General features: G+C 36.8%; 1 protein-coding gene across 2 annotated transcripts; it reads right to left on the bottom strand.

Annotated features, from left to right (window-relative positions):
* Positions 1-251: 251 nt before the first annotated feature.
* SPOPL (speckle type BTB/POZ protein like) lies at positions 252-20,979 on the bottom strand. Of its 2 annotated transcripts, none has more exons than XR_003398814.1 (10): positions 20,846-20,979; positions 20,571-20,692; positions 20,147-20,298; positions 15,561-15,688; positions 10,880-11,057; positions 10,728-10,783; positions 8,943-9,065; positions 6,576-6,718; positions 6,333-6,491; positions 252-4,397 (listed from the first exon to the last, which is right to left on the bottom strand). XR_003398814.1 is itself a non-coding variant. In XM_026852786.1 (10 exons), the coding sequence occupies exons 1-10, from the start codon at positions 20,921-20,923 to the stop codon at positions 4,253-4,255; spliced, it is 1,179 nt and encodes a 392-aa protein (XP_026708587.1). In that variant the 5' UTR covers positions 20,924-20,979; the 3' UTR covers positions 252-4,252. The 2 variants fall into 2 exon arrangements, 1 of the variants encoding a protein (XP_026708587.1); XM_026852786.1 differs by having other exon boundaries at positions 6,438-6,491.
* Positions 20,980-22,023: the final 1,044 nt, after the last annotated feature.

Here is a 22,023-nt window from a genome sequence, read left to right as displayed (position 1 = left end):
GCAAGACTGCAATACGATCCTCCCCCAAACAGGTTTCCAAAAGGACAGCAGTATATTTTACAACAGACTGACTTGTAAAATATCTTCCTCAAAGGGGAATGTATACAGGGAAAAAAAAGACAAATACAAGCCACACAGACACATTCTGTATAAGTAACAACTTTATTGTAACTTGATGTGCTGAAACGCAAAAATATTTTCAGCAACAAGGTACAAAAAGTATTTCACCATTAACATCAGCTGATAAAAAAAGGCTGGATGGTTTGATACAACTGTTTACTCTTGAATTCTCTTAATCATTTCCACCCCAAAACAGGTCTAAGTCATTTCACTGGTTTAATTTCTAAAATAGGACTCATTGATCTTAAACCTTCAAAAACCAGGTTGCAAATATGGTGAAGTTCCTTGCAAAACACTTGAAATGGTGAATTCCCTTTACAAATGTAGTCCATTTACTGTAAGCAGAAGCCAATTTATGAGACTAAGTCAGTGTCTTACTAACTAAGGAGCTAAACTCTCCACTAAATATGCTATCAACACCAAACAAGAGAGGACACTTAACATTCCATTTGTCAATTACAAAAAAAAAAAAAAAAATCAATTAAGCTTAGGAACTTTAACCAACTGTGAAATCCAACAATATTTCAGGTAGCAATACCTCACATTTGCAACTCAGTCTTTTATGAAACACAGTTTCAAGTACTGCACATTGTTTTATTCTCCCAAGGGAGAAACCTTGCCATGAGGATTTAAAAGGAACACAATCTCCATGTAGATCATCTACTGACCTTCTGTACAAAGGTGAATTTTATGTTAAATACTCAACGTTTAGAAAAACATCAGAGTTAGAGTAGCTTGTAAAACTAACTTTGAATCCATGATTACCACATTTTGGCATACACTTATCCTGTAACAGCAGATATTGTCACAAAAATATACCATTACTCAACTTGTGCCTGTAATACTTACTCCACCTTTTTTGTGTGGTTTCTACCTCAGTGAAAATGAATTTAGGAAGCAAGAATCAACATGCAACAGAACTCAAATGGCTAATTTGTAACTTTTCCGTCTCAATTGTGTATGAAATAGCATTCTCCTTTACCTTTAAAAATACCTTTTAAAAAGATCTTGTATCCTGTTAAATCTTCCCTTCATTACAACAGTTTCCTAAAAAAGGCACAATGTGTTCATACTTCTGCATGCAGTAAATGGACTAGGAAATAAGGATTATTTATTGAAGCATATTCCACTCAAAGCATCTCCTTAGGAGAGGTTCAAATGGAAAAAAAAAATATTACACAATAGCATTTTAACAGCAAATTGAGTCCTTATTTTTTAGAAAGTCATTGTTGACAAAAAACACCACACAGTCATACACACACGCCCACACACACACAGGACACATGCAGGGTTCTCCCCAGAAAAGTATGGAAGCGATGGTTCACATATATCTGAGGGAGTACTGTTGGCAAGCCAAAACATGGCACCTTCATACGTTATATTCCTAATCTGTATATAAAACTAAGAAAAAAACCCTAAAATTTCAGCCTGAAAAAAAACCTGTCCACTGTATTAGATAGTTTTATACCTGCTGCACTTTGAACTGACGACTGAGGTTTTGGAGGGCAAGCTCTTGAGACGTGGGGAATCAAAAACGAGCTACTGAATCTGAAGGAGAAGGTTGTAATTACCAGCTATCCCATTCCAGTGAGAACACTGCATGTAGTTAATTAAAGAACAGAAGAGGCGAATAATTAGTGCACTCACTTAAAAATACAGCAACTGTTTTACCTTTTTCTTAAGAGCTGACAAAACTTGAAAACATACATAATAAATAATGTCAAATCTAAACAGATCAATTATCATCTTTTTTTTTTTTTTCCTGTTAATGTACTGTATGGTATACACTGCCTGACTTGAAAAATGGACACTCTACAATGTAGATAATATTACAGCACAGTGTCTGACATTTTTTGGTACAAAATGTGCTATTAAGCTTCTAAAAAAAAATTTTTCATAAAAGTCCTTAAGCTTCCCATTTGATTACTGTATGTTGATACTTTAGAACAAGCTGAACTGGACAATCATTACAGCATTAAATATTCAAGTCACTTTGTATATTAGAGCTGCAAGTTTTACCAGTGATGAGTATGACGATATATAGTCCTAACGCATTACACAGTGCAGCAAAATCATCATTATTTTGGAGGGAACAATTACCTTTACATCTTACTGTGAAGAATGCTTGTGAGATCTTATTTTAGATAAATATTTTAAAAAGGGTAAGAGGATAAATCTCTGTAAATATATAATTTGATGCCTTACATACTACTAAATTTTCCGATTTTACACTTTATCCATCATAAAGATTTAGTTAGAAGGTAAGAAAATGCATGTTTAGAGGTTATTTTATTCTTCAGAATTGGACTGGGCATTTTTTCCAATTTACCTTTGCTAATGGTTTACTAGATGCCAAAAGTATAAAACTATATACTCTTTCCTCTTAAAATTTCCTTCAGAGCAATTCAGATGAATCTTAATGAAATGAGGATGGAGATAGATTTTAACAATCTGACATTCTTCCTCTCTCCTCCCTGCATAACTTTTTTTTAATAGTCAAACTAAAACCCTTATGCAAATGTTTATAAATTAGGTGAGATCTCCTCCCGTTCCCCACTGCTAAACCCAAGTCTTGCTAAAAGAGAAATATAGCATATTATCACTATTACAGTAAACTCAATGCAATAACTCAGGAAACATTTAGAGTGTGCACTACTGCAGACTTTTCCTCCCAATTGTAAACAAAGCTATCAAACACTGAGGATGTTGATATTAAAGCTAAGGTTCATATAATAAAGAACTGGCCCATGACAAGCAGTTTACAAATGTTTCATCCTTTTCACATTATGCAGAATTTCAATACCATCCACAATGCTAGTACAATAACTGAAATGCAAGACTGAGCAAGTCTCTGCTTGCAAATGCCATCTGACATTTCAGGGAAATATTCCTCTTGATGTGTACATAACTTCCAGAGGTGTTAATGGAAGCTGTGCACATATGTCAAGATGGGAAAAAAATCCCTTCAAAATTTTACCATTCACATGCCTTTTTCAAATAAGCAAAAATATTCTGTTACTTAAATATGAAAGCTTGCAATAGCCACCTTCAATTGAGTCTTAAAAAGACATGCCTTTCTTTTCTAACAAAACTAAATCCCATGTGGCTGTGGGCATCTTAAAATGTATCTAAAAAGTTAAGCCACAATTACCTGTACCTCATTAATTCATCAAAAGCAAAATATATATGTACCACACAACATACAAAAGTTACACATTAAAAGTGCATATTCAGAATCCATTTGGCCCATTTCTTCAATTTACATTTGGTCATTCTATGCATCCTTTACTTTGCTATGTAACCATACACGTTGGGATATATTTTTTCCATATACAATACTATTCTGTTTTCACATTGAACTCTTTACCTCTCGTTCAGTTCTGCATTAAATGTAAACTAATGATGGACCGTAAAGAAACACAAGCAAGAGGTTTATTCTGTGTTTCTTTTTACCGTTTGGACAGCTTTGACACACACACAATAAGCATTACAAACTGTAATGAAAATACATTTTTGGGCCAAACCATTGCATATTTGCCCCCACAATGAAAAATAAATTATGTTCAAAGCAGTATATTGCCATAAATAGCCTGTAAGCATCCGCTGAAGGTAAACAGGCTCTCCCTATATTTAGCACTTGTCTAGGGTACATTATGTGCCTCTGGTACAAGCGCTTTTAATGAGAGGCTAGTTAAAACCTTCCAGTTAGCACAGGACCAAACTATTATCTTTTTTTTTTCTTTTTCTTCTGAAAATAATGGAAGATCCCTTTCAAAAATTAATCTTCAGTTATCAACTTTACTGCATTATGGAGCTAGTGCAATCCTGCAGAGCCTAGTCAAAAAGACAAGGCACATTAAAAAATAATATTAAAAAAATCAAGATACATTAGACTATATGGACTAGAGAGTCATTGAAGATAATTTAAGGCCTTTCAGTGAATTAGAGTAATCAGTCTAATTTAAAGCTGAGGATTAAACCATAAATTATCCATCTGAAAAGCAAACAATAGGCTTTTTCAGCTTCTGTTCTGTGGACAAGGATAACAAAAACTCTTGTTATGGTTTGTGAAAACACCTCTGGACATGGAGGAGCAGAGTCAATTCGATTTCTCTAAAGTTCATGGAAGATTTCATGACTGTTTTAGCCGTTTGCGTGGAATGCCAAACTGTGGACACTGTGCAGATGCTAGTGCGCGAAAGGCCTCTGCTACTAAGTGAGGGTGGGAGTGGATCATGGACTTCCAGCCTGCTGTTTCCATTATGTCTGTTGCTTGGCTGAAAACAGAAGTATTAAGAATAGTCACACAATTTTACAAACCAAATGCAGAAATGCACAGTGGACAAGAGCAGGCAAGGTAGAACTATTACAGAAGAGCAGCTGAGCATTATGACACAACAGACTTTATGAATGACAGTAAGGATGCCACTGGAAATAGCAAATTGCTATTTGGGTACATTAATATCATCACATATAGGGCAGAGGGTACCTATTGTGCTCTACTCAGTACCACCGAGACCTCAGCTAGAGAACTGTGTCCAATGCTGGGCACCATGTTATGACAACCACCTTTGCCATTGCTCAGGAAAAGCAGTAAAAACAAGAGGGAAACTAGAAGAAAATGAGATCTAGTGCAGAGAGGAAAAGCAAGGGAAGACATGATAATCTCATTACACAGAAGGGCATGCTCAGTTTGAGGAGAGAGAAGGATGACAAGAAGAATCAGCTGAAACTGCAGCAAAATGATGTAGCTCGTATACTAGAAAAAGTCATGAAGACAGATTAGCTGGCTGAATACAGAACCCTTCGCTGGGAGCTCGCAGTTTCAGTGGAGCATATTTGAGAATATTCACTCTTTCTTCAGTACAAGATCATGGACTACATTCAGAATGGCTTTTAGGGGCCACTGCTGATTTCTAACTAACACAGAAGCAACAACAGATTTCAGCAAGTATCACACTGACATCCAGGAGATTAAAAACTACGTATTTACTCAATGTATATTTTTACTTTTTTGTGAAATAGTGTAAAAGAAAAGCATAAAATTCACTCTGCACATGAAGAATATTACACCAGTTGGGATGCATGCCACGCTGACACAGGATAAATTTGTAATTTGGAACCAACAGTTTATGCATCAATTCCAAGTTTCGACTGGCCTGCATTTTCAAAAGCCTTTCATGAGCACCCTCATACCGTCTCAGGAACATTGTCAAGCACAAAGTTAGAAATCCTGTAGTGTAGGGCTCAGCTGCTAACTGCAGATTTCTAATGCAAGCCTTTAATCTTCTGCTGCAAGTCAGTAAAGGTAAGTGCCTTGAGAAACAATACGAAACTTCAGACTCCCTGGTGCCCAGACAGTAAATTAAGCCAGGCCTTCTCACGTTATTTCCCTGATTTATTGTAGATGCTTTAGCTGAAGCAAAAATGACCAGTATCTTTACTAGAAATTATCTAAGACAGAAGTGAGCTCAGTAAATTCCAAATCGCTTGAGAAGGAACACATCAACTAGTTTGTTACATATTCTGACTTATCTTCATTAGTTTTTCTACCCCCCTCTTCCTTTCCCACATCACATTCAATCATTAGGCCTTTGAAGACTTTATTTTTAAAGGAGAAACACTAAAATTTTAAAGTAACTGGTACAACACAGATTTCTCACTGTCAGAATATCCAGAAGTGCTCTGCTGTCCTTTTACTGCTTCAGCCTACCACTGGCTGTTCTGAAGCTGGCTGTCTTCTATTCCATGATTCACTTGAGCTCTTCTAAATAGATGCTGCAATCAGTCCTACAGCCCAAGCCACATATTCTCAACCTACTTCCAGCATAGGCACAAGCCCTTACAGAGTCAGATCAGAGGGACCTGACTAACTAGTTGTGTGGCCTCAAGAACACTACGCTGGCATGTGGGAGGGTGCACAAACATGTCACCGAAGGCAAGAAGAGCACCTGCCAACCTAAACACATCTTGAAACCACACTGGGGTTGTCGCTCCTCCAGGCACAAACCTGGTTAGTCAAGAGAAAGGTTTCTTTTATAAAGGTTGTGGCCACCATCTCACAGCACTGATATGTCCCTAGGAGAAGAGGAATGAAACCCAGCTATTGTCACACTGATCTCACACTGGAGGGCAGTTAACTCTCCCTATCAGTTAGAGGGGAAGTCACAATCATAACTTGGGTAGCATCTGCTAAATCCTACTTTACTTACAGTCAGTGACTGGCCTCAGTAGTGTGGAAATGAAGCAACAGTTCTTAGGATCTGCAGTCTATTTAGCAGTGTTTGTACAGAACATCGTGAGGCAGGGAAACTTACTTGCTATTCCAGTTTTTCCCATCTTTACACCCGAGTTGTCTAAGAACACTGCACCTGAAAGAGAGAACTGCGCTAATATTGAAAAGGTACACCAAGCATAAATACAAATACATTTAGAGTCTTATAAATATTACTTGCCTGTTAATGAAGTCTATTGCTTGTGCTTTTAACTGTTCAGCGCTGTGCAAATCTGCGAGGATAAGAATGTCAGCAACATTTTCTACCGAGAGGTTACTACAGAGTGCTTCCTCACACATGACCTTCAGCCGTTCCAGTGCATACTGATAAAAGAAAAAACTACACTAATCATTCTTCAAACTCATTCTTTATACCATTATCACTACAGTTTTTAAGGCCATTTCAGTCATGAAAATGCTCGGTGCCTTCCAAGCTTAACATCAAACTGCTTCCAAACAGGCAACTCAAAATTCAATATGCTGCACTGAAGAGTCTTCAAATAGTAAGACATGCATTAGATTTGATACAAACTGATCAAACGCTTTACTGGGAGAACTTTTATTAAAATAGCAAAAAACCAAAGCTCATTCAGAAGTTCGTTTTCCTTCAGTCTGGTAAGGGAGGAAGAACATGGAACAGACACAGGCTCTTCATCAAAATCATCATTAGACAGGTTTACGTCTCAAAGTGAGGGGCAAGAAATGATACAATGGAAAGTTTCATGAAACTGTCCAAGGGAAAATAAATTAGCCTGTCTAAAACCATCTTGTTCGGAAGCCCCACCCCATCTCTAAATTACTTCATTTCTTCCACAACTGACACAGACTACCATAAACCTGATATAAAATAACTGCATTCCAGCATTATATTTTGTATTAAACTGTGCTGCTTTTTTGAAGGATGTGATAGTCTGAACAGGTTTCATTCTGCTGTATACATTTTTACTGAGATCTTATCCGTCCAATTTAGTTTAGCACCCTTAAGATACAGTTTTCAAGTCTGAAAAGAATTTTAGATACATAAGTGGCATATATACTCGAGTTGCCACTCATACGTTTGTATTAGCAACTGTTCCATGCAATGAAGAAGTGCCACTTAAGTCAAATTATTGGGCTAACTTCTATGTTTCTAGACCTATGCATTTTTATTTCAATTTATTACAATAGTACTCCTCAGGATACCTCTATTTAGAGTAAATAAATATTAATTACAACAAAGCTATACCTCCCAGGTATTACAGCAGTGTAATGCCATTGGTAATATGCAGAACACTCATTTTTAGATTATTATTTCACATTCAGAAGGAACAGCAGAAAGTTTCTAGCAGTTTAGCTGGTACAAAAAGCTATAGGGACCTCCTAGCTCACTGTTTTTATTTCCTGGTGTTGCAGACAACCATACATTTGTATCTTATAATATTCACCACATTTATCCATTACATCCTAAATACAGGCCAGCATTCATAAAGTAACACCGTTTTCACCTTCCTGCTTGGGTGTACTGAAACTTGACAAAACACTATCAGTTTTGGAAGATGAGATGCTGGCAGTGAGAGGTGAAAAGAGCGCTAAGTCACCAAAGTCAAGGAAGGACAGGTCAAGAGATCTTGAAAAAGTAGAACATATTAACTTGCCAGAAAAAAAATTAAAATTTTTTCTCAAAATTAATTACTGGGATGACTTATGTGATCTTAGATGACTTGTATTAGGATTGATGATGAGAACAAGCAGCTTTCACACTGATGTTTTACAGATATGATTGCACAACCAATTCAGAAATTGCAAAGGTAGTTTAAGAAATTGCCACACTCTCAGCTGAGAGTAAAATAATTCTCAGATCATACACGCTGAAATTGAGTATTTTCTGGATTCTAAACTAATTATGTCTCCTCAGGGAGAGACAACTGTGTGTCCTCTGAGGATAGCTAACTAACTAAAATTAAAACTCAAGCTGCAAAAACAGCAAAGAAAAAACAATGTATTGGGTCAAGCTTTTAAAAAGTTAGAAAACTGCAAATTATATGAAAGGGAATAATCTCACTTTAATTGATGTGCTGCTATAAATCCCCCTTATCTCAAAGTATGTTGCAGAGCAACAATTTAAAGAGTAGACAAGATCCCAATACAGCAGAGTGGTGAAAGAACCATTCTGTTTGTAGGGAAGACAAAAAGATGAATGTTCTGAAGCAGCAGTACTTTAGGGCACACAGTTAATTCAAACACTTGTATAAATCCTCTTTAGAAATAAAAAGATCTAGGGCACACTTAAGACTAATATTCCAGATCATATTAAAAGGTCCTCAACTTCTAAAAAATTTCAATAGTAAATATAATTAAAATCTTTCTTGACCAGAAGTTTCAGATATATCAGCCTTCTACTGCTAAAAAGAAGTCTATTTCCCATCTTCCTTCATTTTGAATATGTTTCTCATATTTAAAAAAAAAAGATAAAATACAGATCAATCTGAAAAATTGTTGGTTTTATTTTTTTAGAAGAACATTCCAGAAAAAAACATCAGGTTTAAGAATTTAGGAGTCAATTACTTACTTTGTCTGCAGCTGCCAACAAATTGTCGGCCATTTTTTCAAGGTTTGGTGCTTTTCCTGTGTAAATGAATCTCATCATTTCTTTAAAAACTTCAGGGTCTACATCATTTATTTCTACACGATTCTGGTAAAGAAGAAGAATCAATAAAAGCCTCTGGAATTTAGCTGCAACTTTAAAGTGAACATAATCAAATGCCATCTGCACGTACACTACACATTTTCATTTGCCATCCATCACACAACATTCTTACAAATTTAGGTTAGTGTTCAACAATATTAAGCATAAAGTAATCAAAACCAGTAGCTCTTAAAAGTCAGGTAGAAATCAACTGGAAAAGCTTCGGCAATAAAAAGTAATTGCAAGTTTTTTTCTAGCAATGTCTAACTCTGGACTCTATTGCACAGGCTGTACATAAAAATCAAGGCAGAGTTTCAGGAATATTTCAAAGTGCTGCTGAGTTTCCAACCAGACAATGATGTGCTTGGAACATCAGCAGTGGCAGACAGAACAAAGCGAGCCGTTTTTGGCTCAATTTAAATTGAGTCAACACTGCCTACGTTTTGTTCTCAGAATCCAAAAAGCAAACAAAGAAGCACATTTAATTGACATCCTGTAGCTGAAGACTATCCTAACAAAACTGTGGTATTGCATGCTTGGCCCCATCCCCTATAATAGTATCCTCTATAAGCAACTAACTGTAGGAAACTATGTCAAAGATGTAGAAGCAAGCACCAGACTTGAGTGAAGTACAAAAATTACAGGCTATCAGCAGATGAGATGTACACATTCTGGTTTCCTATCCCCTGAACCACACATGGTTTTCAGGAGTAGCTCTGCACTGGAGATTTACTACTAACATGAAGGCGAAGGCCCCCGGCACGGCACGTACTGAAGCTGAGACATCTCTGGGTTTCTTTCAGTCCAGAAATCTCAATAAAATGCTGCCAGTACTCCAATTCTACCTGTAAAAGCTTCCAGATTGGAGAAGCACAGGGAAGAAAAATGCCATGTTTGTGAAACTCAACTGTACTAGAGCACCATATCTACCTGACGTATTTGTTTACGCAAGTGGCATCCTTTCAGCCTCCAAGACGAAGTCATGATCATCTATTACTATCCTTTAGTGAGCTGAGCGGTTCCTTTCCTTTTCATGGATTCTGCCTATAACCAACCCATTTTAGATAGTCATCTTCATAGAAGACACAAACAACTCCTCACTGTGGGAGATATCAAGTGCATAAAAGCAGAAGCAGCAATCTGTGCTGATGAAGTACCTATCCATCCAAAACACTTACACAGGTCAAGTGCCTGCAGAAACTGTGAATGAAAACGAGTGCTTCACTGCCTCAGGGCTTAATTTCAGTCATAATTCACCCGTTGTTTCTTTGTGTCCTAGCTACCATATAAAATGTTTTAATACACTATAGCAAAACCTTAGTGAGGTCAACCACCTTACGTGAAGGTATAAACTAAAGCAAAAAGTGGCAGAGATTACTAGGTCAATCACATCACAGCTAATGTTGAAAACAAATCCAGACTGATCTAGGGCAGATTCAAGTACTTGAAAGAACAAATCCTCCAGAACCTCTCCACAGTCAGCCCTATCTACTCTTTCTATAACGAAACTCTTACAGAACTCACCAGGAGAGCATGGTTCAGTGGTCCTCCTCCACTCACGCACACAGTACTTATCTTCCTCAATTTGAAACCCTTCAAGTTTTCTGCAACCTCTCCCCACTTCACAATGTACAATTTTTCACATGTAAAGTTTTCACTAAGGCTTACCTTTTTGCTTTCCTCCATTTCATGTTCAAACATTGCATTAAAAACTGGAGAGCGTGCTGTAGCAAGAAAAGTAAGTATTAAATATAATCATACTTTCAACTTTTAGCAAAAATTTAGTTACAAAATAATAGCAATACAAAAGTAGAAAGTACCTGCAAGGACAGATTTATGAGCTTTGAATTCTTGTCCTCCTACATAAAAACTGCAATCTGTAAATCTTGTTGTTTCCCAGAGATTCCCTAAATCTTCTGCTAGGCGACATTCAGGTACCTTCAAAGTGTTTGTATTAGACTGTCCTGATATATTTACTGAGTCTTGGACCACGCTTACCTAACAGAAAATCACAGCAAGACAACTCCTTCATAACTGAATGCCAATAGTAATTAAATTACAGTACCTATTGCTAGAACTTTGGCAAAAACAGTGGTGTTTCTGGCATCAGGCCAGAACTAGAAACTAATGTTTTACAGTTTACTGATAAGTAAGATAAAACAAACAAGGCTTTACTTAAGAGACTCTAACATTGTGTATTCATCCAACCAAAACAAAAAGAACACAATACCACATGCCACCTGATAAAATTGCCAAAGTAAATAAGGACAGATATGGTTCTTCAGATACCAGTGGGATCAAAAAATAAAAAGGTTAACGTTATTTCAGAGATAAAGAGTTCGACACACTTCGCACATTTAAATAAAATGTATGCAATATAAAATTCAAAAAAGATCATCAGGATCACGAGGTCACAGAAAAGAATAATCCACAGTAATTCAGAATAGTATGATATTCTTAATTTTAATTACAGTAAGTTCATACTTAACCTGCAGTGTGATAATGCAAACTAAGTGCAAGTAACATAGCTCCTTCATTATTTCATTTTGATGTGTCCAGCTGAGTCAGGAATCGTGAGGATTGTCTTCCAAATAAGATTAAAAGCCATTACTTTAGAAATATGTCAGTGAAAAACAAGATGCAGTAGGTAAGTAGCTTCAATAATGAAATGCATGCTCACACGATATAATTTCCGTAGAGAACCCGTTAAGAAAGCTGTGAATTAAGCGCATCTGAAGTGAATATATTGCTGCTGTTCCCCACATTTAAAGTCTTTTGCAAAAGTAGCAAACAGGACAGTAGCATTCTTACTTGTTTTTTTCAGAAATCTTTACATACTAAGTCCTTTTAATGTCAGGAAAACAGAAGAGCTCAGCAGGTTTCACTTCTGTTGTCTGAGAGCACACGCCTGAGAAGGAAACCTTCATAAAGAAGGGAGCCATACTACAAGATTTTGATCACGGCATCTCCCAAATACAGAAAATTAGGATTATATATTGAGAGAAAATGCTGATACTGTTAAGATCAGCGTTTTGCTTGATTTCCAGAGGCACAGCATCTGGAATAAATCTGGCATAAAGCAAAAATAGCACAGTTAAGCTTCACGGAAAGTCAGAGCACTGCAAACCAAACTCCAGATCAGAAGAGGAGGATGATCCAATTAAAACAGCAGCTTAGGGATTTGAATCATTGCCTAATTCTGTTTCATTCCATACCCCCTTGTGACTATAAGGAATTATTTTATATTCTTCTACCTTTTAAAGGAAAAAAAAAATACCCCAAGGCACTACGAAATTTCCCTTTCACAGTGAGACTATATATTTATAACATTGAAAAAAAGCTATAGAGCTATTGTGTACTCTGTTTTACAGTTTTCATACATACAGAGTGATTTCAGGAAACACACATACACAGAAACGGAGTTTTAGCTTAGTAAAGCTAGTCTTCTGTTACCAAAGGAGAGTTCTGCTTCTCCAGAAATTTGACTTCAAGTTCATGATCTGAGTTGTCCTCACAGCATCCTCTCGTTAGCTACAGACAGTGCCTAGGAAAGTCATCTGCATGTTCTGTATGTGCACTTAAACTGATCTCTGATGCTCCAAGCTTCTATTTTAGAATGGTTTCTCATATATATTGATAGTAGTGCAACACCATAACTTGCTATGAGCCATCCTTTTCAGATACAACCCAAGCAAAACTTTAATTCAAGTCTCTCCTACATCTGAGTGGCCTGGCATGTATTGTCTGTAGATAGTTAACAACTTGTAAACATTCTAAATACATACACAGGGGTCCAGTATTTCATATCTCACTTGCCCAGATGGTATGCTTAAAATCAAGCGCATACTTTTTTTTAATTTATTTAAATCAAGCTGAAATCCAATCAAGCTAATCCCATAACCACTGAAAACTCATCTTAGGCTAAAAGGGACTGTTTTATGATTGCCTCAACACCTGATGCAAATGCTTACTTCAGGCACCTGGAAGCTGGGTTTATAAAATCCCTCACAGAAGTGAAGGTATTTCTTCACTAAACTGCAGGATGAGGAGAAGATGCTAGAACTAACAGCAAACAACCCATCTCAAAGAGTAGTAGCAATCCAGCCAGGACGTACAGGCACTCCACAAGGTCTGATTTACTTTTCTTCTGAAGCAGCTACCCAGCATGCAGCTTTTGCACAGCACACACACTTTAGGGGTACAGGTCTGGTTTGCACTGCATACCCTCATATGTAAGGGTATATAAAAATGTATAGACTAGGACTTAAACAAGTTCTGTGAGTGATGACAGTCAACTGATAATGCGTATTATTTTATCGGGTTTGAATCTGTGGAGGTCTAATAGTAAAGGTGATGTAAGTAGTAACTCTATACTCCTCTCTCAACCTAAGCTAGGTAAGAAATCTGTGCAAGCACTTGCTAGGAAAACCATCCCTGCAGAGAATCTATTAGCAAATTAAAATACTTGCAAAGCTTCAGTAATTTCAGATTATGTGGAAAGGGAGAACCAAGTGAAACAGAGATCAGTTTGCTTAAAAAAATAAAATCATGGAAGTTGTAGTTAATCAGTAGGTGGCTTGTCAGTGGCAACACTAGACTTTGCAAAGTATTTAAATCTAACAAGCCTTCAGTTTCCAATCCAAGGACGTATCCAACCAATCTTAAGAACATCCTGCAACACAGGAAGAGTATCTTTGCTGCCAATAAAGACCAAATGATCTTTCTGCAACCCTTCAAGGGAAAAAAAAAAAAAAAAAAAAAGAGCCAACTCCGTTGGGACTCAGTGACCTTTGCTAAATACATGTTATATCTGGTAAGTTTTATCCAGCCAAGCACTATTTTTTTAAGAAGTGGTCAGTTTTCCAATTAGGATACAAGTAGGAAGGCAAACACAGAAATTAGAACTTGAAAGTTTTAAAAGGACGAAAACTTCAAGCTTGTCTATGGAAATAGGTCCTTCAAACAACACCTGTTATTTCTAGTGACAACTGAAGAGCTAGAACAACACATCAGAATAAACAAACTCTGAAATTATTTGGATTTCCAGGTTTTTTGCTTTAGCAAAAAACAAGCCAGAATTTATTTTAACATGCTCACTCCGCACAATTAAATATACCACCTTCATCATCTGTAATTAGGCTATGCCAAAAACTTCACAAAAGCCACTCACATTAAAACACCAAGATACTTTGTAGGGAAATATTTGTATTTAAAGATTAGCATCAAAATCAAAATAACATTATTTCTCTCTGAAAAATTAAACGTTTGTTCTATTTTTTTTTCTAAAGCTTATCTTTAAAACTAGATATTGACCTACTTCCAAAATCAAACACTGTATTTAAAGCTGTTCGTTTACATCAAACCAGTCATTACAAGGAAAACTTAAAATGAGAAAATACTCAAAAGTATCTTAACAGAACCATAAAACACTTGTTACATCTGCTTTTATCACCCAAATAATTGTATTCGTAACAAATTTATCATGCAGCTAATTTAACTTGTCTAAGTGAAAATAAGATGCACTATATTTGCAATATCTAGTCTCAGGGGCCACATTTCAATTATTCTTCCTACATAGCATAATGACATATAATTAAATTGTAATCTTGCCAAAACAATTTTATACATTTCCTGTAAATACACAGATCAAAGCAAACATTAGCAGTTAGAGCATCTATCATCCTCCTAAGTCACTAATCACTTTATGGCAGCAAAGATAACCAGTCAATGTATATTTAACATACGCTGTACTTACGCTGCAACTTTCTCTAGTTTCCATTTTTAACATTGAGTAAGCTTTTTTACTGAATTTTAATATGACAATTTAGGTTACCAACATAACCAATATTATAAAAGTGACCCGTAATACATCATGAAGTTAAATTTGTACCTTGGCTCTTAATGTTAATTCTCAGTATTAAGCAGTCCTCCAACAGGATACTTGCATTTGTTCAGAAAACAAAATGGAGCAATTACTGTAAAGTGTTTCATTTTCTGGTAAGACCTGTTCATTGGTTAAAGCCATCAATTATGATATTCCAGGAATATAGATTCTGCCAATTAGTTGGGTTTTTTAATAATGAGAACCAGCATGTAGACATTCCTTTTGCTTATCCAGTGAAAAACAATCCTGTAATTCTAAATAAGACTTCTTTAAATAAAAGCAACCTCAGTAAACAGTACTTCTACAGACAGCACGTTATCAGCCACCATTTGCATAAATAACTACAGTCAATTCTAATGTAATCCTGGCAGAGTCATGGAGAAGCCCAGCAGTTCACAAGTGATCAGTTCAGACTCATTCTACATTTCAGTATACACATATCAAAAAAGAAAACAAAATACAACGCAGACAAAACAAGTAAATGGGTATTTTACCATATTTCTAGTTTATAGAACACAACTTTTATAGCATATTACTGTTTAAATCAACATAGCCTCATTTATTACAGCAGAAAACATTTTACTTAAAAGTTTACCACTTAAAAAACCTATACCCACCTCACAAAATAATGTAAGCTTGTCATCTGGTAGAAGGCCATTAGCTTCATCTAGTAAAAAATCTCTTCGGATAAATTTCTTAAAACCCCAGTCTTTGCCTTGCACAAATCGATATGCTCTTTGGCTTTCTGATAAAAAAATATGTACAAATAAAGGAAGTTAAATAAAAATATTGACAAAAACCAACAACTATATTCTATATTAAGGCTAAGTGTTAATCAAAAAATGAATCAATTTAACACATCGGGATCACATGTCACATTTTTAGAAAACTCACAACTGATTAAAACTTTAATGTTGTAATTGTGTTATTGTATAAAACACTTGATAGAATTTAGTAGAGCACAATTTGCAATGCAAACCGTATCATCTCCTTAGATGTTATCTCAGGCACCATCCAGCAAGAGAGGAGTTTTTCAGTTAATGTTTAAGAATGCCAATGTGTCAAAACAGAAGTTGTTCACAGGGAAGTACCATTACAATGAGTTTGTCATCGCAAATGCATTCTGACAACACTTCTGCAGTTGTCATAATCTGTTTTGACTTCTTCCTGAAAGGGAAAATCTTGTTTCACAGGTTGCACTTATTTTTAAATACAGTAAAAGCATTAAAGAAGTAAAACAGAAATAAAAGCTGTCAAGGAACAAACTGGTTTTTTGGTCACAGATACTGTTTATAGTTACCTTTCAGTCATAGTTATGAGAATATTTTTAATTCCTCAGACTTGCTGTGACCAGAGAACCCTTTTTTTCCAGTTCTGATGTTCACAGCCAGCAAAAGGGTTCCCAAGGTCATATTAGTGCAAATACATGTATAATTCAGTGAGATTAGCTATTTCACAGAGCACATTCACTGTAAGGTGGCCACTTGTTCCACAAACTGAACCCCAGGAAAGAGCACCATATAGTTTTACATGGAACTGAAACATGGAAAGAGGTTATTTGGGAATGGCTTTGAGAATGTATGTAGAATAAACCATATTCTGAGTTATACTTAGAAAGATCATTCAAAATGAAGAAAGCAAGAATACTTGTGAACACCAACAGAGGTTGGGGGGGTAGGGGGGGAATCTCAAGAAGAGTTTTCTAAAGAGAGAACTTCATTTTCATTCCAAAACAGCTGGGCAAGAAACACGTCACCACTTCACTTGCTGCATGGATAGATACTTTAGCCTTCTGGAGAGCAATTTAGAAGTTTAAGTCACAAGATTTTTTTATAAAAGTATTTTTCATGACAAAAGCTGTTAAAATATAATTTCTTCTCCAACATCCAAAACAAAAGACATCAGGACAGTCAGACTTCTCTACACTTACATAACTTGCTAGTATCACTGAAACACGCCTGACCATATAACACACCACGCACATTAGAAAATGTGCATGTGTAATACAGTGTCCTCACTGCCAATATCTGGAAAAATTATATTCACAACAGTTTTTCACAAGGATTAGATCAAGCAAAGTATGTTGTACAGGTTTTAAATATATTTGAATAAAATGAAGAACAACCCAGGAATTGACAATGCAGGAGGTGTCTCTATCCCTGTCACCTTTTCACACTCACATCTTGAAAAAAAAAAAAAAAAAAAAGTGCAGTGTAGGCTCTGAGGGTGACAGAACACACACAAAATACTGTTCATATGTTTAAGCCTGTATGCCAAAGAAGAAAAATTACCATTTTAAAACAACATTGTTTAGGTTTTTTGGCATCTGGATTAGTGTTTTCACATTTTTACCAACTTGCCAAAAACTCACAGCAAACCTCATGAAATTGAATGAAAAATAAAAATCAGAAAATCACATTAAAAATTTCTTCTCTAGATCCAACCTAGTTCTTTATTCTGCAGACTTAAATTTTACCATTATCAGCAAGAAGCAGTGTGAACCCTTCGAAATTAAGTGATCAGTAGCAATTTAACTATACAAAACCACAAAAATAAAGCAGCATAAAAGTGTAAATGTATTTTTCTTCTTTCTAATAAAGTTAAAATGTTGGTTTGTTACCTCTTTTATACACAGCTTCATCGCTTGAAGCAGTAGTCTATGCATGAATTATCAATTTACAAAGGACATCTAAAGTCAGGCATCATTATACTGTATAAATAAAACCAGAGCATCTCCAGAAGCAGATGGTAAACGGCTGGAAAGTCCAAGAAATAAAGATTTCTGTTGGTAATTTCCCAAAATGAAGAGATGTTTATAAATCCTGTAGTGCCAAATACAGGACAGCTACTATTGCAAAAACTGAAGACACATCTACTCATAGGATTTTGGAGTTTTAGCACCTTGTGATTTTTAGCTTTTAAAAGTAACACTTGGCAAGTAATCTTTAAGAGCGACTCTCTGAAGTGCCCATAAACTCATGCACACGTCATGGAGAAGAAACAGGAGAAATTAGAATTCTGTGTGCAGTGGCAGCGCTCAGATCTCCTTGGCCTCACAGGGACGAGGGGGCAGCTCCCACGACTGGAGAGCTGCAGTGGATGGGTACAGGCTCTCTGGGGAGAACAGCCCAGGAAGGTGAGGCTGGGGAGCCGCCCCGTACTCGAGAGCCACAGGAATATGCAGAGCTCTGCCTTATGATGCACGATGAGCTAGCTGAGAGTTTCTGGGTCAGGATTAGGGGGCAGGCCAACATGAACAGTGTTGTGCTCAGTGTCTGCTACAGACTTAATGATCAGGAAGAAAAAGGTGACTGATGATTGGGGTCCTGGTGGATGAACGAATGAGAGTGAGCCTTGGACCCTCAAGGCAAATAAAGGACCAGCAGCATCTAGATAAACACTAGAACAGGTTGCCCAGATAAGTTGTAGGGTCTCCGTCCCTGGGAGATATTCGAAGCATGACAGGTCCCAAGCAAACTGCTTTAGCTGACGCTGTGTTCAGTTGTGGGCCCCTCACCCCAAAAAGGCCATTGAATGACTCGAGCGTGTCCAGAGAAGGACAACAAAGCTGGTGCAGGGTCTGGAGCACAGGTCATACCAGGAGCGGCTGAGAGAACTGGGGGGGTTTAGTCTGGAGAAGAGGAGGCTGAGGGGAGACCTCATCACCCTCTACAGCTACCTGAAAGGAGGGTGCAGAGAGCTGGGGATGAGTCTCTTTAACCTAGTAGTAAGCGACAGGACAAGAGGGAATGGCCTTAAGTTGTTCCAGGGAAGGTTTAGACTGGATATTATGAAGTATTGCTTTCCGGAAGGGGCTGTTGGGCATTGGAATGGGCTGCCCAGGGAGGTGGTGGAGTCCCCATCCCTGGAGGGGTTTAAAAGTAGGGTCTACACAGCACTGAGGGATCTGGTGGAGTTAGGAACTGTCAGTGTTAGGTCAATGGTTGGACTGGATGCATCATCTTCAAGGTCTTTTCCAACCTAGATGATTCTGTGATTCTGCTTTCAGCAATGGGTTTGGACTAGACAACCTCCAGAGGTCCCCTGCAGCCTCAACAATTCTGTGATTCAAGGATTACCTCAAAAATATTTTTTGATGCACACACGGCAGTTTCATTTAATTACATACGCCAATCCACTACTGGACTAGAAGACTGTCTCATGCCAAAAGCCACAATCCACGAAATTTGTAAAAGTGTAGCTTTGTTCATATAAGCTCCAGAAACAGGAGGCTTACAGGGACTGAAGCAAACAACTCCATCAGTAGAAGAAGACAGAGTGAAAAAAACCCGTATTTACTTTCCTTCCAAGAAGTCCAACCATTTAATTTTTACATCCGAACTCAGTTTTGTGGATTTATTTTAAAGATTACAAATGGGCCTAGTAATATGAGGAGGAAGTAGCATGAACTTTGGGTATGAGTACTGGAGAACTATAGAGTTTTCCAATGCATAACTTGCAACAGAACAGACCCTGCAAGATGTATTAAGTCCTGGTGTAGAAGGAGGGAAGAAAAGTAGATTCTTTTAAAAAAAAGTAGAAAAGTAGATTCTTTACATACAGGACTAGCAACAGCACAAAGTCAGTGCGGAATAGCATTAAATGACATATTTTCATGAGAATTCCAGCTTTCCCAGAAAGCGTTTTCAGTGAAAGCTGTGCTTCTAAGTTTGAAATGAAAAGCTATATATTTTTCATACCCAGAAGGCAATTAAATAAAATCACCAATTATTTCAAAGTCTTCTAACTCCTTGGGTGCATGGCTCATGTTTTTAAAACTGATTAGAGTGTAAATCAGCTGAAATAGACCAAAACATTGTGAAGGAGTATCTAAAAAAACTGCATGCATGTTTATCCTAATTAACTATGGAAATCAAACATTTCCACTGTAGCTAGAAACAACCAGATACACCCCTACTAATAGGAAGCAAGAATAATCTGCTAGAAAAGCTAAGTGACAAGAATCTGGAGTTAGTAGGGTGCTGTAATTTATACTGCTCATGACAGAATTAACATAGCTCAGCAATGAAATGTGTGAAACACGAAGAAGATATTTTAATTAAGTTTGGAAAAGGATATTAAAAAAGATATTTTAAAATTTATCTCAACATTAAATTCTGTTCTCAACTCAAAAAACTTACAATGCTGATTTTCTTTGGAATGTTCTTACAAATCCACATGCAATACGTTAAGATTCCCTTACCCATTGCTTTTGTTTCTTCTCTTTTAGCATTCAGCAGGGAAAATTTGAATTTTGCTCTGACTTCACTTTTTGGGCAACTGACTAAAAGCAAGTATAATGACAGGTAGTCTTTGCTTTCATCATCTAATCCCTTTGGATTCACTCTCAGGCACCTGAAAGAAATGCAGAAATTGGACATTCATATAACTGGCAAATCATACCCAGAATAAATTCAGAAATGCTTTTATAAGATACAATAATATATGCTACTGAAACAGATGTTTCCCTTACAACTGTTGAAACTTTGACATTAGAACAAATCAATACCTATGGTAAAATTTCAAGAAATGTCTGGTTTAGTATTTATTTGCAATTTAACTTTGCAACTTTTGTGAGTAGAGAAAAAAAAAAAAAATCAAAGCAGTTGCTAGAATAAAGACCTTACCACTTCATTTTGTCATTTGGCCCTGATGAAAAGGTAGAACTCTTTAAAACTTCACCCATTTCTTCTCGGCAAAAACTGAAGTTATTAATGGTCCACATGTAGGAAAATTTTACTACTTTAACCTGAACAAAAAATGTAGAAAGTGTCAATAAAATCTAACATGTATCAAGCATTAACTATGAGAACTAGAGACTGACAGCACAACTCAGTAATTTTAGGCTGGGTTTTTTTAATTATGACTAGAAAATAAAGCCATTGGAATTTATGTAGATTACCTGTGTATAACACCAGCTTTCAGCCACAGGTCCACTGGACATCTCCCCAGGAGGAGGTGGGGTTGGAACCCTTGACATTGCCACTTATTGCAGGTTTGTAGTATCAAGATAGCAATCCAAACTTCAGTAATTCTCCTAAGAAAAATAAATAATATATTTTGTTCACCCCTTTTAAGTGTGAAAAAAATCCATATTTTGATACCCATATTACTGTGTTTACTAGATGATGCATCTGAAAATTAAACATGGAAAGAGGACAATGGCTCTGCTATTTAGACAAGCTAGATGTCACATATTAATGACCACGTGTCCCCAAAATCTGCAGGATGAATCCTCATGCAGTACTTTATAAAAACAAGTGCCTACACATCATACAATACCACATGACATTTTTTCAACAATGACATTATTTCAACATCACTTTTGCAAATTACCACCTCGATCACTCCAGTCACGTTATAAAACTTTCTTCAAGATCTTCTGCTTTGTTTTGGAGAGTAACTAGGGCCTTGTGAGCACTCAGTTATTAGTACCAATGCACCAGTTGTCCACACAGGCATAATTCAGTCCTGAAAGAGCACTTAGCCACCCGGGAGAGTAGAACAGGTTCAAACAACCCTGGGATTTCTCAAGGGAGGGTAAGAAATTAAACCTGCATTTAAAGTAGCATTCTCTTCACACATCTTTCATGGTTGCCTTGTACCTTAGACCAAGAGATTCGCCTGAAGAACTATAATCACCACAATCATGTGCTTGTTCCCTCCTGAAGCACAGAGCTTAAAAACAGTTTAAGTCAACTCACCAACTCTTAAGAAATTTCTAATAGCAAATACAGCAATTTTGTAACAGATTATCACCTAACAGAGCACTACAATTTCTCCTGCCCATTGGAAATTTGAGTCACATGCCCAGATTCATCACATCTAGCTACAGACACTACCTGGAGTAATTAGACAGCCTACTTGCACCCGCCTTTGTACACAGCTAATGAAAGAAGGTGGGCCTGTCAGAGGATACTCTGGCTGACTCGTCTTTAGGTAGGGTTTGCCATCATCTTTAGACGGGTTCGTGCAGAAGCACAGGTTCTCACATAAGCAGCTCCATTAAGTCGCTAAAAAGAAGTGAAATGAACCCTGAACAAACCAGATGAAGGTCACAATTGTTTCTGCCACAAAACA

Source organism: Athene cunicularia (genome assembly GCF_003259725.1).
Source record: "Athene cunicularia isolate RWA chromosome 7 unlocalized genomic scaffold, athCun1 chr7_part1, whole genome shotgun sequence".
NCBI classification, from domain to species: Eukaryota; Metazoa; Chordata; class Aves; order Strigiformes; family Strigidae; genus Athene; species Athene cunicularia.
This window is presented reverse-complemented; position numbering and strand designations above follow the sequence as displayed.